This window comes from Periplaneta americana, chromosome 13, assembly GCF_040183065.1.
Source record: "Periplaneta americana isolate PAMFEO1 chromosome 13, P.americana_PAMFEO1_priV1, whole genome shotgun sequence".
Classification (NCBI taxonomy): Eukaryota; Metazoa; Arthropoda; class Insecta; order Blattodea; family Blattidae; genus Periplaneta; species Periplaneta americana.
This window is the reverse complement of record NC_091129.1, coordinates 51,713,266-51,731,528: the sequence shown is the minus strand read 5'-3', so window position 1 is coordinate 51,731,528 and position 18,263 is coordinate 51,713,266. Positions and strand designations below refer to the sequence as shown.

The window sequence follows — 18,263 nt, the reverse complement described above, 5'->3', positions numbered from 1 at the left end:
GTTATGGGGAAATGTTGTACTTTTGACAATTAAATGTGCGACGGTTTTACCTGGTGGCACGTGTTGGTTGCGCCAATTTCGACGGTTGTCCTCTTCTTGTTCTGCCGCGTCGCCGGCAGAGGAGAAGTCGGTTTTCTCAGTTGGACGGATGCCGGAAGATCTTGTCCCCCGGTAGAGGAGATCTCTTCCCAGGGACCTTGTGGTTTTGTGGGCGTAGATATAATGTGATGTTCGTCATTCTCACGAAAAGAAACAAAGGAGTAAAGTTCCACTAAATGCATTTATTCGGCTCACGTCCCTTGCTTGAATACTGGCTGTTGTCTTCCGTGTGATTTCGGCGTCTCGTCTAATGCCAGTTTAAAATCGCTGCTGTCACTTTTTGAGTAAATCACAAAGCTAAAAAGTGCGAAATCTACACTTTATCACTTCGATCGGCTGGAAAACGGAGAATGATAAGATATACACGATCGGAACAAGTGCCGGAAATATTATTAATACTCACGCGATCGGCTCACAGGCCGTAGACTATATAAGTGAGTAAACACGCCACTGGCCGGCAGTCCTCTGACCAAACACACGATCGGCTCACTGGCCGGTAATATTCTGAGAAAATACACGCTCGGCTCACAGGCCGGCAATCGTCTGGGGCCAATACACGCTCGGCTCACGTCCTTTTAAATACTCACTAAGGTGACGCGCTCACCAGACGCTACTATTGTTTGCAAGCTTCTAACAACGCTACAAGCGCGTTCCTAGACAGGAAAAACCCCCTTATGCTATGCTAAAGTTCAGTAACCTACCTCGCGTCTACTGGTTTTAAATGCGTTAGGCGCCTGTCAGACTGAGTGAATAAAGAGCCTATTGCGCGCTTCGCTGATCCCCGTCGCGTAGGTTAAACATCTTACAGAAATATAGAAATATCTAAAATGAAACTATACTATAACTTATATAGGAGAAAAAATATCTTACTATCGCTGGACCACCCGACTACAGCTTCAAATGCCCCTTTCTCAACAATGGAAATTCCCCTAAAGAATTTTCATTGTTGGGAAATCTCGCCTTCGACAATGCCAGTCTACCGTTATCCCTATCGCGATCAGCCAGGATACACGCCATCTTGCTCAGCTATATACAAATTCTAAAATAAACATGACATATATGTTTTTAAACAATCTCTCTGTGCACACAGTCATCTCTCAAGCATACTTGTTAATCATCCCTTACACTATTTACATACATTATTTACAAAATTCATAAGATTCTTATTTACAGTGTCACACATTATTCAATCGCACATCCGCCTTGCGTACGCAGTTACACTGCGCCACACTCTACATTGGTATCCTGCCTTTACACAATAGTCTAGCTCACCATCCTAACTTACGTATCTATATTTGCACTGTCTTGCCTGAATGGTCTTAGCAGCTGTTTATAGTATTTACCTAGAACCTTGTTGTTGTCTATGTCCTTCAACTCGCAGGTATGGTCTCCAAACTGAAGGATCTCTACCCGGACTTGCTGATCTGTCACACTCATCGCTACGCGTGGCTGGCATTCTATTGTCTACCTGCTGCGTCGCCACCATCAATGCATTTCTGCGGTCTCTTTCTTGTTCTTGCCTCCTCCAGTCTCTCCTGTTATTCCAGCCCCTACCAAAATTAGGCTGCCAGAATCCCTGCCTGTATCTCCTATTTCTTAACCAATGGGGTGGGTTGCTGTCCCTAGGGTGCATATCTGCCTCTCTATCCGTATACCATCTTATGTGATTAATTCTGCGGACTGGTCCGTCCCCATTATTTCTCATCCTATTTACATTACTTCCGCTACCGCGGTCAGCACCAGAATTATTGCGGTTGTACATATTTCTGACAGGTTGAATGTCCCTCCTATTTCGGTTTGGGCTGACAGTACCACTTTGACCCCGACTATTATTATTATTATACCCATAGCCTGGTTGTCTGTCAACTGCCCAATTATTTACATTCATGTTCCCTCGAGGTGGTGAGAGGGTGCCATGTGCCCCTCTCTCCGCCTTCGAGTGGCTGGAATAACCCTGCGTTCTCTTCTCTACACAATTAGTTGCGTCATAACTTTCGCCTCCATTGTGTGTCATGTCGGAGCTGTCTATCGCAGTCAGGAGGTCAATAGTCTCCCCAAAATCTCGTGGTCCCGCGATAATTAAATTATACCTAATATTTTCCGGGTAATGGGATATGATAGTTTGTATCAATTCAGAATCTGGCATTGGTGGATTTAGACTCTTTCCCTTTTTGACAAGCTCCATAAAGTAATCAATCATCGATATGCCTTTCTTAGCATCAAACCTACTGTCATTGATTTATTTTCTAATTTTCTGTTGTTGCCTCTGCCTCCAATACCGGTCAGAGAACTTTGTTTTGAATTCTCCATAACTAACCTGTGCGTCTAAAGCTACGAGAACCCAATTAAGTGGCCGTTCTCTCAGACTTCATCTCACGACGGTCATTTTTAGTTCCTCTGGTATCCCTTTCACGTGAAAATACGTTTCCAATTCGCGGATATAACAGTGAGGGTTTGAGAATTCCACCTCATCAAATATGGGACAACCAATTTCATTAATGATATGCGTGGGATACTGTGGGCGACCTAAAGATGACCTCTCGTTTACAATATTTAAATTACATTGTTCCTGATTTCGGGGGTCTTGGTTCTCTCCGACCACATGATTACTTATGTTACCACCTCCTACTATATTTCCTAATCCCATACTACTGCTCCCACTAGGCGTTCCGCTCACGCTCGGTTCGCTAATTGAATTATCGACAGTGACCCAATGGATCCTATCTTGCATCGAATTCCATCTTGATTCTAAACTCTCTAGGCGTTCTCTCTCCTCCTTTCCCTGGTCTCTCACTACTCGCCTAATCTCCTCCATCTCTCGATTCACCCCTTGTAATCTCTCATCTACCGTTCCTTCTATGGCCGACCTCGTCTTTTCGTTCTCAGCAATTGTGCTGTTCCTCACCTTCTCCTCTAGTTCTCTCATGTTCTCTGCCATCTTATCTACTACGACGTCTAGTTGACTTTCTATTTCCGTATTATTGTCTGCTATCTTCCCCTCCAAGTTTTCTATTCGACTCTCTATCAGCTGGTTCACTTGTTCCCTAATCTCTCTGGAAATTTCTCCCATCCTACTCTCCATTTCTGATAGTTTGCTGTCCATCTGCCTCATCAGCTGTTCGGTCTTTTGGCCTAGCCTATCATCTATTTGCTTTATTTGTTCGGAGATTTGCCTTGCCTGCTCGGTACCCTGACCTAATCTTTCATCCATTCTTTTCATTTGTTCTGTACTCTGACCTAATCTTTCATCCATTTATTTCATTTGGTCTGTACTCTGACCTAATCTTTCATCCATTTGTCTCAAACTCTGTTTCAATAGCTCTGAATTATCCTGTTTCATTTGTTCAAAATGTTGCTTAATTTGTTCTGACATTTGCTTCGCTTGCTCAGTACTTTCACCTAACCTTTCATCCATTTTCTTCATTTGTTCCGTAATATGTATCATTAAAATTCCTAGCGGTCCTAGCATCATCCCCTCTTCTCCCTTTTCCTTTTCGCTACATTGCTGGGTTTCTTCGCTATTTCCTATGATCTCGTCGTCCCCCATACTGCTCTCCAATTCTAGTCTTCCCTCCATTTCGCTGTCTCCTACGTTATCCGTCCCTCTATTCTCTCTACTTATTATTTTCCTCTCACTCTCCGTCCCTTTGGTTTCAATTCTCCTATTCCTTAGCAACATCTGGATATGCCATATCCTATATACAGATCACACAATAACAATCCCCTCCAAAATATTATACACACACACACACACACACATATATATATATATATATATATATATATATATATATATATATATATACATACATACATACATACAACCCTACACACAATTACACGTAAATAAACGTTATTCTCTCTACACACAAAAAAAGAAAATTCATATATGTATAACCCTCCAAAATATTACCACCCACGTTGTCTTCCTCCTCGATTTAGCGTCGACCCTGCTCGTCCCGCGTGGCCGTGATGATTCTGCCACTCTCGGTGTTGCCGCTCTCGTCCCGTTGTCTCGGTGGGGATGCTGCGTCAGCCTCTCTGCTGTCGTGTCGTACTGATGTTAATCTGGTAGCCTCGTTGCTACTGTTGTTCTCGTACAGATGATAATCACGTTGCTGCTGCTACTGCTGTTCTCGTCACGCCGCCTCGCCGCCTCGGTGGTATTGTTGATTCTCGTAGCCACGCGTTGGTGTTGTTTATTTTCTTCTCGGAGCCACACTAGTATTGTTTATTTTCTTCTCGTAGCCACGCGTTGTTGTTTTTATTCTCGTGGCCCCACACTGGGCGCCAATTGCGACGGGTTTTACCTGGTGGCACGTGTTGGTTGCGCCAATTTCGACGGTTGCCCTCTTCTTGTTCTGCCGCGTCGCCGGCAAAGGAGAAGTCGGTTGTCTCAGTTGGACGGATACCGGAAGATCTTGTCCCCCGGTAGAGGAGATCTCTGCCCAGGAACCTTGTGGTTTTGTGGGCGTAGGATATAATGTGATGTTCGTCATTCTCACGAAAAGAAACCAAGGAATAAAGTTCCACTAAGTGTATTTATTAGGCTCACGTCCGTTGCTTGAGTCCAAGCGACGGAATACTGGCTGTTGTCTTTCGTGTGATTTCGGCGTCTCGTCTAACGCCAGTTTAAAATCGCTGCTGTCACTTTTTGAGTAAATCACAAATCTAAAAAGTGCGAAATCTACACTTTATCACTTCGATCGGCTGGAAAACGGAGAATGATAAGATATACACGATCGGAACAAGTGCCGGAAATATTATTAATACTCACGCGATCGGCTCACAGGCCGTAGACTATATAAGTGAGTAAACACGCCACTGGCCGGCAGTCCTCTGACCAAACACACGATCGGCTCACTGGCCGGTAATATTCTGAGAAAATACACGCTCGGCTCACAGGCCGGCAATCGTCTGGGGCCAATACACGCTCGGCTCACGTCCTTTTAAATACTCACTAAGGTGACGCGCTCACCAGACGCTACTATTGTTTGCAAGCTTCTAACAACGCTACAAGCGCGTTCCTAGACAGGAAAAACCCCCTTATGCTATGCTAAAGTTCAGTAACCTACCTCGCGTCTACTGGTTTTAAATGCGTTAGGCGCCTGTCAGACTGAGTGAATAAAGAGCCTATTGCGCGCTTCGCTGATCCCCGTCGCGTAGGTTAAACATCTTACAGAAATATAGAAATATCTAAAATGAAACTATACTATAACTTATATAGGAGAAAAAATATCTTACTATCGCTGGACCACCCGACTACAGCTTCAAATGCCCCTTTCTCAACAATGGAAATTCCCCTAAAGAATTTTCATTGTTGGGAAATCTCGCCTTCGACAATGCCAGTCTACCGTTATCCCTATCGCGATCAGCCAGGATACACGCCATCTTGCTCAGCTATATACAAATTCTAAAATAAACATGACATATATGTTTTTAAACAATCTCTCTGTGCACACAGTCATCTCTCAAGCATACTTGTTAATCATCCCTTACACTATTTACATACATTATTTACAAAATTCATAAGATTCTTATTTACAGTGTCACACATTATTCAATCGCACATCCGCCTTGCGTACGCAGTTACACTGCGCCACACTCTACATTGGTATCCTGCCTTTACACAATAGTCTAGCTCACCATCCTAACTTACGTATCTATATTTGCACTGTCTTGCCTGAATGGTCTTAGCAGCTGTTTATAGTATTTACCTAGAACCTTGTTGTTGTCTATGTCCTTCAACTCGCAGGTATGGTCTCCAAACTGAAGGATCTCTACCCGGACTTGCTGATCTGTCACACTCATCGCTACGCGTGGCTGGCATTCTATTGTCTACCTGCTGCGTCGCCACCATCAATGCATTTCTGCGGTCTCTTTCTTGTTCTTGCCTCCTCCAGTCTCTCCTGTTATTCCAGCCCCTACCAAAATTAGGCTGCCAGAATCCCTGCCTGTATCTCCTATTTCTTAACCAATGGGGTGGGTTGCTGTCCCTAGGGTGCATATCTGCCTCTCTATCCGTATACCATCTTATGTGATTAATTCTGCGGACTGGTCCGTCCCCATTATTTCTCATCCTATTTACATTACTTCCGCTACCGCGGTCAGCACCAGAATTATTGCGGTTGTACATATTTCTGACAGGTTGAGTGTCCCTCCTATTTCGGTTTGGGCTGACAGTACCACTTTGACCCCGACTATTATTATTATTATACCCATAGCCTGGTTGTCTGTCAACTGCCCAATTATTTACATTCATGTTCCCTCGAGGTGGTGAGAGGGTGCCATGTGCCCCTCTCTCCGCCTTCGAGTGGCTGGAATAACCCTGCGTTCTCTTCTCTACACAATTAGTTGCGTCATAACTTTCGCCTCCATTGTGTGTCATGTCGGAGCTGTCTATCGCAGTCAGGAGGTCAATAGTCTCCCCAAAATCTCGTGGTCCCGCGATAATTAAATTATACCTAATATTTTCCGGGTAATGGGATATGATAGTTTGTATCAATTCAGAATCTGGCATTGGTGGATTTAGACTCTTTCCCTTTTTGACAAGCTCCATAAAGTAATCAATCATCGATATGCCTTTCTTAGCATCAAACCTACTGTCATTGATTTATTTTCTAATTTTCTGTTGTTGCCTCTGCCTCCAATACCGGTCAGAGAACTTTGTTTTGAATTCTCCATAACTAACCTGTGCGTCTAAAGCTACGAGAACCCAATTAAGTGGCCGTTCTCTCAGACTTCATCTCACGACGGTCATTTTTAGTTCCTCTGGTATCCCTTTCACGTGAAAATACGTTTCCAATTCGCGGATATAACAGTGAGGGTTTGAGAATTCCACCTCATCAAATATGGGACAACCAATTTCATTAATGATATGCGTGGGATACTGTGGGCGACCTAAAGATGACCTCTCGTTTACAATATTTAAATTACATTGTTCCTGATTTCGGGGGTCTTGGTTCTCTCCGACCACATGATTACTTATGTTACCACCTCCTACTATATTTCCTAATCCCATACTACTGCTCCCACTAGGCGTTCCGCTCACGCTCGGTTCGCTAATTGAATTATCGACAGTGACCCAATGGATCCTATCTTGCATCGAATTCCATCTTGATTCTAAACTCTCTAGGCGTTCTCTCTCCTCCTTTCCCTGGTCTCTCACTACTCGCCTAATCTCCTCCATCTCTCGATTCACCCCTTGTAATCTCTCATCTACCGTTCCTTCTATGGCCGACCTCGTCTTTTCGTTCTCAGCAATTGTGCTGTTCCTCACCTTCTCCTCTAGTTCTCTCATGTTCTCTGCCATCTTATCTACTACGACGTCTAGTTGACTTTCTATTTCCGTATTATTGTCTGCTATCTTCCCCTCCAAGTTTTCTATTCGACTCTCTATCAGCTGGTTCACTTGTTCCCTAATCTCTCTGGAAATTTCTCCCATCCTACTCTCCATTTCTGATAGTTTGCTGTCCATCTGCCTCATCAGCTGTTCGGTCTTTTGGCCTAGCCTATCATCTATTTGCTTTATTTGTTCGGAGATTTGCCTTGCCTGCTCGGTACCCTGACCTAATCTTTCATCCATTCTTTTCATTTGTTCTGTACTCTGACCTAATCTTTCATCCATTTATTTCATTTGGTCTGTACTCTGACCTAATCTTTCATCCATTTGTCTCAAACTCTGTTTCAATAGCTCTGAATTATCCTGTTTCATTTGTTCAAAATGTTGCTTAATTTGTTCTGACATTTGCTTCGCTTGCTCAGTACTTTCACCTAACCTTTCATCCATTTTCTTCATTTGTTCCGTAATATGTATCATTAAAATTCCTAGCGGTCCTAGCATCATCCCCTCTTCTCCCTTTTCCTTTTCGCTACATTGCTGGGTTTCTTCGCTATTTCCTATGATCTCGTCGTCCCCCATACTGCTCTCCAATTCTAGTCTTCCCTCCATTTCGCTGTCTCCTACGTTATCCGTCCCTCTATTCTCTCTACTTATTATTTTCCTCTCACTCTCCGTCCCTTTGGTCTCAATTCTCCTATTCCTTAGCAACATCTGGATATGCCATATCCTATATACAGATCACACAATAACAATCCCCTCCAAAATATTATACACACACACACACACACACACATATATATATATATATATATATATATATATATATACATACATACATACAACCCTACACACAATTACACGTAAATAAACGTTATTCTCTCTACACACAAAAAAAGAAAATTCATATATGTATAACCCTCCAAAATATTACCACCCACGTTGTCTTCCTCCTCGATTTAGCGTCGACCCTGCTCGTCCCGCGTGGCCGTGATGATTCTGCCACTCTCGGTGTTGCCGCTCTCGTCCCGTTGTCTCGGTGGGGATGCTGCGTCAGCCTCTCTGCTGTCGTCTCGTACTGATGTTAATCTGGTAGCCTCGTTGCTACTGTTGTTCTCGTACAGATGATAATCACGTTGCTGCTGCTACTGCTGTTCTCGTCACGCCGCCTCGCCGCCTCGGTGGTATTGTTGATTCTCGTAGCCACGCGTTGGTGTTGTTTATTTTCTTCTCGGAGCCACACTAGTATTGTTTATTTTCTTCTCGTAGCCACGCGTTGTTGTTTTTATTCTCGTGGCCCCACGCTGGGCGCCAATTGCGACGGGTTTTACCTGGTGGCACGTGTTGGTTGCGCCAATTTCGACGGTTGCCCTCTTCTTGTTCTGCCGCGTCGCCGGCAAAGGAGAAGTCGGTTGTCTCAGTTGGACGGATGCCGGAAGATCTTGTCCCCCGGTAGAGGAGATCTCTGCCCAGGAACCTTGTGGTTTTGTGGGCGTAGGATATAATGTGATGTTCGTCATTCTCACGAAAAGAAACCAAGGAATAAAGTTCCACTAAGTGTATTTATTCGGCTCACGTCCCTTGCTTGAGTCCAAGCGACGGAATACTGGCTGTTGTCTTTCGTGTGATTTCGGCGTCTCGTCTAACGCCAGTTTAAAATCGCTGCTGTCACTTTTTGAGTAAATCACAAATCTAAAAAGTGCGAAATCTACACTTTATCACTTCGATCGGCTGGAAAACGGAGAATGATAAGATATACACGATCGGAACAAGTGCCGGAAATATTATTAATACTCACGCGATCGGCTCACAGGCCGTAGACTATATAAGTGAGTAAACACGCCACTGGCCGGCAGTCCTCTGACCAAACACATGATCGGCTCACTGGCCGGTAATATTCTGAGAAAATACACGCTCGGCTCACGTCCTTTTAAATACTCACTAAGGTGACGCGCTCACCAGACGCTACTATTGTTTGCAAGCTTCTAACAACGCTACAAGCGCGTTCCTAGACAGGAAAAACCCCCTTATGCTATGCTAAAGTTCAGTAACCTACCTCGCGTCTACTGGTTTTAAATGCGTTAGGCGCCTGTCAGACTGAGTGAATAAAGAGCCTATTGCGCGCTTCGCTGATCCCCGTCGCGTAGGTTAAACATCTTACAGAAATATAGAAATATCTAAAATGAAACTATACTATAACTTATATAGGAGAAAAAATATCTTACTATCGCTGGACCACCCGACTACAGCTTCAAATGTTTTGATGTCGCAAAGTTGACTAACCTAACTCCAGTGTCATTACTAGTTGCGTGTAAGTTCTCTTTTCCAATAGTCGGTTTAAAAATATTTTCCCGCCCTACTTTAGCACTGAAATCCCCCAAATAAAAATTTTCATGTCATATCTATATAACTGATCAAAAGTGTGTTCCAATTTCTCATAGAAGCTATCCTTTGTATGGCTTCATATGGTCGTCTTTGTCTTCTGTAGGGGCGTGAGCATTTAAAACTATGATTTCGCACCATCTACCCTTAAGTACTAAATACGATAACCTGTCACTGATAAATTCGATCTTTTTTACTGTTGATTTTATTCTTTTTATGAACAAAGAATCCTGTTCCTAATTGATGATTATTGTTTCCTTCCCAATAATGCAACAAGTGATCTCCTATTTGTGATATGCCATTCCCATCTAACCTAACCTCTTGTACTTCTAGTTAGTTCTTTTGCTACTAATGTTTCCCCTCCTGTTCTATAAAGACTAGTTACGTTCCAAGTATCAAATATCATTCCTTTGCTGTAGTCGTGCCAGAAAATCAGTCCCATTCCGAGGCTTATTGTGTGGTTTCGTAACAAGCTGTTTTTTACGGTGATGGGTTGATAGCCCTTCGCTTAACCCCAAAGCTGGAGAACCACACCTTGCCGCCTGTCCACGACTGCTTATTCAATATATTCGCAGCTACCCTCCATATCTGGAGGCCGTCTCCTTTATCCGCAACCTGAGGACGCGCCATGCAGTGGTGATAGGGACCTTCAACAACTGAAGAATAGCTGAAGGATATGGAATATGTTTTCAGTCTCTGCGAGAAGGCAACGATTAATTTTATTGGTGTGTGAACATGTAACTTGAATGGAATGACAAATAGACATTAAATACAAAGAAGAAGAAATGGCAAAATAAATATGACGGAGAGCTGATCTATTGTAAAGGTGACTGCGCATCACACAGCTCTTAGTCATTTCTTGAAACTATGTTTACGACTTACTTATTTATGTGTACATCCTTTATCTTCAATGTAATATTGTATAGGTCTACGTTGTATATTAGAGCTGCATGAAAGCGTGACTAGAAGCGGGGGAAACGAATATATTGAAACACAGCAGAGATGTGATTATTACAACTATGTCAACTTCCTGATTCGGCAAACAACCAAGCAAACATGATCAGAAGTAGCAATATTCTCTCCAACTTACACGCAAACATTCTGATGGGGGCAGACAAAAGAGTTATTTTTTTTCACCATGTTAATCTCAAAAGAAGTGCTTCACTCGACCGGAATTACTAGAACCGTAAAAAATAAGTTCACCAGGTGCCGTTAACGGAACGGAAACGCAATTTCATTGGAAAAATTTATTGGAACCAATATAAAAATTCTTGCACTATTTTTCAACATGTTCCTCACCAGAACTGAGACATCTGTCGTTTCATGGGATCGACAGAGATGTTCATATGGCTGTCAACGCTGGTCACTAGCCCAGGCGGCTGACTTCTACAACATAAGGATATAAAAATTTATCCCAAAATGGTATGACAAATGTCTCAGTTCCAGTGGGGGATATGTTGACAAATAGCACAACAATTTCTATATCTGTTTCGATAAATCTTTTCATGAAATTGTGCTTTTGTCTATAAATGGGCCCAGGGAAAATCACTTTTTTGACGGCCTCGTAAGAACGGTCGTGTTGCCACGTCTCTCACGCCAGAATATTTACAAATTTAAGCATGCATTATTATTAAATTTCACGAAACCGTAACAGAACAAACAAATACTTATTTAAACATATATTAACTCTTTGCTAGATATATCACTGATGCAATTGTTTTCGTAATTATACTAACGATATAGGCAATATAACGCAATTGAAATAAGAAAAGATTTTTTTTTCTGGGAAAACTATAAAGTTTTGGGCCTATGTGGTATTAACATTTTTGATCCAGTAGACCGTCCTCGAAGACTGTACCCTATAGTATAAAGGCGCGACTGCTCCCACTTCAAAAATTATTCCTAGTTTACACAATAAGTTTATTTAGAGGCTGCGGTGCCAGTCTTCGGATCCTCCTCCATACTGAAAGAAAAACAATATTAATACTCATATTATTATTATTAACTTGACGGTCTGTAGTTCATTTGGTAGAGCAGCTGGCTACGAACTGGAAGGTCCGGGGTTCGATCCCGGGTGGTAACGGGATTTTATCGTACCAAACGTCCAGAAATGGCCCCGAGGTTCATCAAATTCCTATCAAATTAAGTACTATGTCTTTCCCTGGGGGTAAAACGCGGTTGGAGCGTGGTGCTGACCACAAAACCTCATTCTAATGCCAGGATTAAAAAAGCATGGGGCTGTACCTCCATACCCCCAAGTGCCTTCATGGCTTGTGAAGGAGCTACATTTATATTGTAACTTTTATACAAAACAATAATGTAACTTTTATTTCAAAACAATAATGATCACTTGCTATAATTGAATGTAAACGCTCCCGTCAACAATGGGATTTCCACTCCACACAGGAACCCAGTATTCGTTATTGCGCTCCACAGACGACAATGACAATTTACTTGAATTATTGAGAACAACAATGCACTGCTAATTTTAACTAAGTTCACAAAGCACTATTTACAAATCAGAACCGTCAGTTTTCAGTTCACAGTTCGTTTGCCTTGGCTAGTTCTTCTAGCTCAGTCGCTCGAGTTCACAGTATCTCGAACCCCAGACCTTCAGAGACAGTCCACTGAACTTCGAACTCCGATCCCCCAACTGCGGTCCACTGCACTCACACAGCTGCGGACAGACTCCACAAGTCGAACTCCGGTCTCGAAGCTGGCTTCACTGCTACACTGACTGGCTGACCTAAAACTGACGACTGCAACAACTAACTAAAACTGCTCAGCTCACTTGCGTCTCTTCTTTTATTACTAAACAACAGTTTCGAGAAATTACGATTTCGCGATCTATCTGCAGATGCCGAGAAGATGGCGCCTACCCAGACTTCTCTGGATTTCTCCCCTCAGTCACCAGCTGCTTACTTCCCCCTTTCTCTCGCGGCCCAGCATGCCGCCGTTTCTCCTCTCCTCTCCAACGCCGCGCACCGCCCACCAGTGCTACGTGGAGCCCGTGTCGACTCCCGCGCGACTATTCCGGGACGCGTGTTCGAGTCTCGATGTGGCTGTCACAATATTATTATTATTATTATTATTATTATTATTATTATTGCTTTTTAGTCTAAGTCAGTGGTCGTAAGCACTCGCTGAAATGGGCAAAGTGCAAGGAGTGCAACGAAATATGTTCCGTCGTGCAGAAGGGATAGGGAGACTGCATACCCGCCAGCAGTCACGGGTGTACGCTAGTGGACGATAATGCACAAAATTTAACACGGAGTTATACCAAAATAGAGTAATATAAATATTTAAGTTTGACACTTCATCAGATTTTGTTCATTCTATTGTAGGATTAATATTTGTGATACGGTTAACCAGTTCACTGATTCTAAATTAAGTACATCTCATATGTGATATTTACCTAATGAGGTCAACAATAGTTAATTAATAACAAACATGCAAACTGTTTTGCAAGGTGCTGGCCGCTGCTGGTCCAATGGCCGCCATCACGAGCTCCGGCATGACAACTGGTTTCTCTGCAGTGTTGCTGCCTCAGCTGGAACGACCGGATAGTATCGTGAAGATTACTTTGGAACAGGCCTCCTGGATCGGTGCGTGAACTCATCACGACTACAAACAAAAACACTCTTGGTACCATTTTTACCATCAATATCAACAATAGATGCTGTACAATTACAAAATCGCCAGCATTATCTCACCATTAATAACAGCAGGAACACAATTATAATGTTAACATTATGACCAACACTAGTCAAATACTTACTATAGCAACACCAACTGTGTCGCCAATATTAACATTAACAGTAACTACAACTACGTCGACAACATTATGCTCACTACTTAATAACATCTAAGACGTGCAACGATATTCGGAGAGATTGCGCCTCATCCTTGTAACCACGATCGTTGTGATTCGAAAATAAATAGGACTGTGGTAGTAACATAGAATAGGTTACTGAACAGTTTGCTTGTTGATTCCAATGCAGTAATTTAAACAAACTAAACTACAACCAGCCAGTTTCTGGCTCTGACGTTTCACGTGGAAAGAGATGTGAGAACGAGAGAGAAATAACTAGAGAACAACATTGCCAACCTGTGGCGTATTAAAGTTGTGAACATAATCTCAAAATTCTATTGTGAATGAAACTATTCTGCTAAATTCTAACCTTAGAACATTCTGGTTTGAATCAATGTAATGTTTTTAGTTCTACTGTAGTTTGCTGCTACTTCCCGTGTCTCGCTTCCTGAGCTGTTTCTTTGCAAGGCGATACGCAGAGAGGGAGAGTGGAAGGTCCTGGGTAGCGCATGTGCAGTTAGTAGCCCACTACCCCATGTTCAACACATCGGCCTTTTTAGGATTGTTTTCGTCAACTATGGAGCAAGATCAGCCATGAACAAGAGAATGTATAGGCTGTCACCTCACAAAACAAATTATGTCACTCTCATCAATTTCTGTAACTAAACACTAATGCCAATGGTAGACTATAGTCTCTACTCGAGATTATCGACCTAATCACGATCACATTTGTCGCGTGTACACATCCATAAACTCTTTTCTCTATGGCAGTGTTTCTCAAACTTTTTCCATCGCCAAACCCCTTTTAATCTAAAGTGTAACTGCGGAATCCTTGTAATATTTTATTATTATTTAATAATTAACATACAAGTGAAAGCTAATATCTCAATAATTCTGTTCAGTGGGACGAACGTATTTGCTTTTAAGTCTGCAATCTGGTTTTATGGCGGAAAGTTGCAGTCTCATTTTTATGTCTGCATTTTGTCGGTTTCGGTATTTTGTTTTAGTGAACACGATCGCAGAGAATCCAGTGATGAACATGACAAGTATTATTTTTCGTTTCAGTTGTTCATTAAACATAATATTATTACGCATATTATTGGGATATGATGATGATGATGATAATGATTATTATTATTATTATTATTATTATTATTATTATTATTATTATTATTATTACTACTACTACTATCGGTGGTTTCATGTTATTCATTCATATTTGCTTAACATTTAGGTCTATATATTTTATAGTATCCACCAAGTATAAAATAGCCACTGGCGTGGCTCAGTCGGCTAAGGCGCTTGTCTACCGAACAAGAATTGCGCTCGGACACGGGTTCGATTCCCTCTTGGGCTGATTACCTGGTTGGGTTTTATCCGAGGTTTTCCCCAACCATAAGGCGAATGTCATGTAATCTGTGGCGAATCCCCGGCCTCATCTCGCCATTTCGCTATCACCAATCCCATCGATGCTAAATAACTATTAGTTGATACAGTGTCGTTAAATAACCAAGTAAAAAAGCATAAAATAAAATTTAAATTCAACATACGTTGAGAAACACTGCTCTATGGTAATTTAGCAGAACGAAGAGTGGCCTAGTGTGCAGATACATTTTTGGAAATCGCCATCAGAGATAATAACGATAGTGATAACCAAGATTACAGTCTCCAGTGTCTCTAAGGTTTATTGTTGATATAATACACACGCATGCACACACACACACACACACACACACACGGATTTAAAATGACACCCGCACACTAACATAAATTACATCATCGATAATAACTTTATCAAAATCAAATACATTGTCAACAATTAGGCCTATCAAATCTATAACATATTATTAGAAGTAAAACAATTTTAAAACTCTTAATGTGATCATCTCAACTACAACATCGGCATTGCCATATCGTCGTACCACCATCATCACACCTGAAACAGTGTCTAGGCTATATTATCACAATTATGACTGTAACATTTGAAGTATTTAACAACTTCAACATTGTTGTTAATATATTTTTATAATCAAATGATGAATAATTTCAGCACCTTGCGTTTAATGATGTGAATCCTCTTCCTTTTGGTTTATAAAATGTTGTTTTAGAGCTCATCACTATTCATACCAAGAGATTTACGTCTATAGCCCGCAGATATTTCATATTGTATTATTTTAAGACAAGTATTTGACATTTCTTTGAACTTCCCTATTAACATCAGGAAACTGTTTTGTTCTCAAAATTGTAGGCCTATTTTCTGTCTACCTAAAGTACTTCCACTTCACTTTTTAGATTCCATATATAGGTCTACCAACGCTCTAGCAACTGAGCTACCCAGGAACTCTACCAGACACCTAGGTAGAGCGTTGGTACGTTTAACTAAAGGTCTTGGGTTCGATGCTCGGCCCCGGAACATTTTTTTTTCCTCGAAATTATTCAAATCAACTTTACAGGGAGTTATGCCTGAAAGCTTGATTTTCATAGATTCCATATGTTATACACTTTTAAGTACTATTAATGTAGCTCTAGCTTTAAAAACCTAAATAGTGTCGGAAATTACAATTTTCCTATAATTTATCGGCTCTACATTTTACACTTGATTTGAGTACTGAAAAGCTTTCCATATTTTAACATATATCATTGCTGCAACTATATGTAACAATACTGGCTAAGTGTATCACAGTCCTGCAAATTAAGGGTCATAAAACTGTTCTTTGGGGCACTGAATCCCAAAATGATACCAGCTAAGAGTTGAATTTAATGTTTCTGTGTTGTTTCTTAATCATAAACTCATTCTAAAATATAATAAAATTTATCAGAGGAGTTCACAAACCACGGCTACTCTATGTTTCACACTGCAAAGTAAGAGGTTTGAGGCTACAGCATGACACAGCCTTCTAGACTTTGTTTCCAATGACCACTAACAAGTTAAAAAAAATCACCACTAAGAGCACTGTCAGATCTCTGTTCTATATATTAGTACCTTATAAATATTAATTTAAATTTTGTGAAAGAAAAAACACTGTACGTGATGTTGCGTTTTAAGTGGGTTTTTCTGTTCTGGTACAAAAAAGTAGCCTATGAAAAGGGCAGCTTATATATTTTTTTTACATCGCAGGCCTGTGTACTTATTTTCTTTAATGCAGCTGTATATCATGATTTTATTCTGGGTAATGTTTCTATTGGATGCCGAAAATTTTCTTTGGTCGCAAATTTAAATTAATATTATAACTTTATTAAATTAATTTATGGCTGGTTATCTTTTGTTTTTTGTTGGTCTTTACATTATCATCCACTAGGAATAAGACATTATAATACATTTGTATAAAATATAATTTTACGGTCGTAACATCATCTTAGTCTATAGCAGTGCTATATAAATAAAATTTAATGTCACAATTCTAGCCTTACCTAATGCTTGAATTGGTTTTGAGTTATTTACACAATTTTCATCCTATATTTAATACATATCCTTCTTTATTAACAAATGATTTTATTACACGCACTGTCAAATTACAGAGACACCCCTTTCTTATTATTCTTATTCATTTTCTTCCACCTGATGATTGAGAACTTATTTCCCTGTCCTGAACAGCAGTAAGTCACATTTCTAATGTCCCTTATACTTAATTTCGGATGATCATTTCGAACACGTTTCCATATTTGATTTATGAAAATTATTCGATGTGTAAATTCAATTTGTTCTTCTAACAAATCATTATAACATAATGGATAATGATAATTTTTGCAAACCACTTTTGTGCTCATCTAACTTTGCCATTTATTACATTATGGCCAGTTTATACCTATTCCTTCGAGGAAGGTTATCTTTATTCTATACTGCGGTTATCTTAAATGAATATTGATTAATATAAGTCCAAAGTTATAATTCCAACAACTCGTACTTATTTCCACTAAATTCTAGTACGTTTCAATGTTTATAATTCATGTAGTCCTTCATATAAATCAGCAAGTCTATCATTTCCTTGTTCTTCATGTTGTGCGGTTTGCTTACTTTGCTGCCTGCTATACCACCTAATTGCTATCCACATAACTAGATTATTTTCCTTCTTGTTGTATTAGTTTCTAAGTACGTTTCTTCTCTACGTATTATTTTCCTCTTCGGTACCTGAATTTGCATGAGAAATTCCCTAATAAATCACGTGATTGATTTTTAAAATATATATATATATATATATATATATATATATATATATATATTACTTATTTCCGCTCTTTACTACGTTATTGCTGTTCCTTTATTATATGAAACGTGACATATTTGCTTATTGCGTGCCATCCTATACGACTTTGCTTATGGTCCTCTGTTTTCTTGCTGTATTCTCTGCTATACGATACTATTGTTTCCTCTCTGTTATAATACAGTAGATTTATTCAGTGTATTGCCTGCTTGCTATACTACATGATTCATTTTTGTTATATGAATTTTTTCATCCTGTATTCCAAAGTATATGATATTATTCTCTCCATATGCTTGTTGTGTTTCCTGTCAAACGACATGATACATTTTCCCTTTATTACACGACTTCTTTTCGTTCTGTCCTCTTGTATACGATATTAGTGTTCTCATTATGTCTTGGTAGTTGTGCTCGTTATTGTAAGAGTTAATTT

General features: G+C 40.6%; 1 protein-coding gene across 4 annotated transcripts in view; it reads left to right on the top strand.

Moving 5' to 3' along the window:
• LOC138711895 (facilitated trehalose transporter Tret1-2 homolog) overlaps positions 1-18,263 on the top strand; it is a 128,216-nt gene that overhangs the window by 108,199 nt on the left and 1,754 nt on the right. For 2 of the 4 annotated variants that reach the window (XM_069843172.1, XM_069843173.1), the window contains exon 3: positions 13,290-13,425. The exons of 1 other annotated variant lie outside the window; for it this stretch is intronic. In XM_069843172.1, the coding sequence (XP_069699273.1) occupies positions 13,290-13,425 (136 nt within the window). Of the gene's footprint in view, positions 1-13,289; positions 13,466-18,263 lie in introns of those variants that run through there. One more of the 4 variants, XM_069843174.1, reaches the window with a different exon arrangement.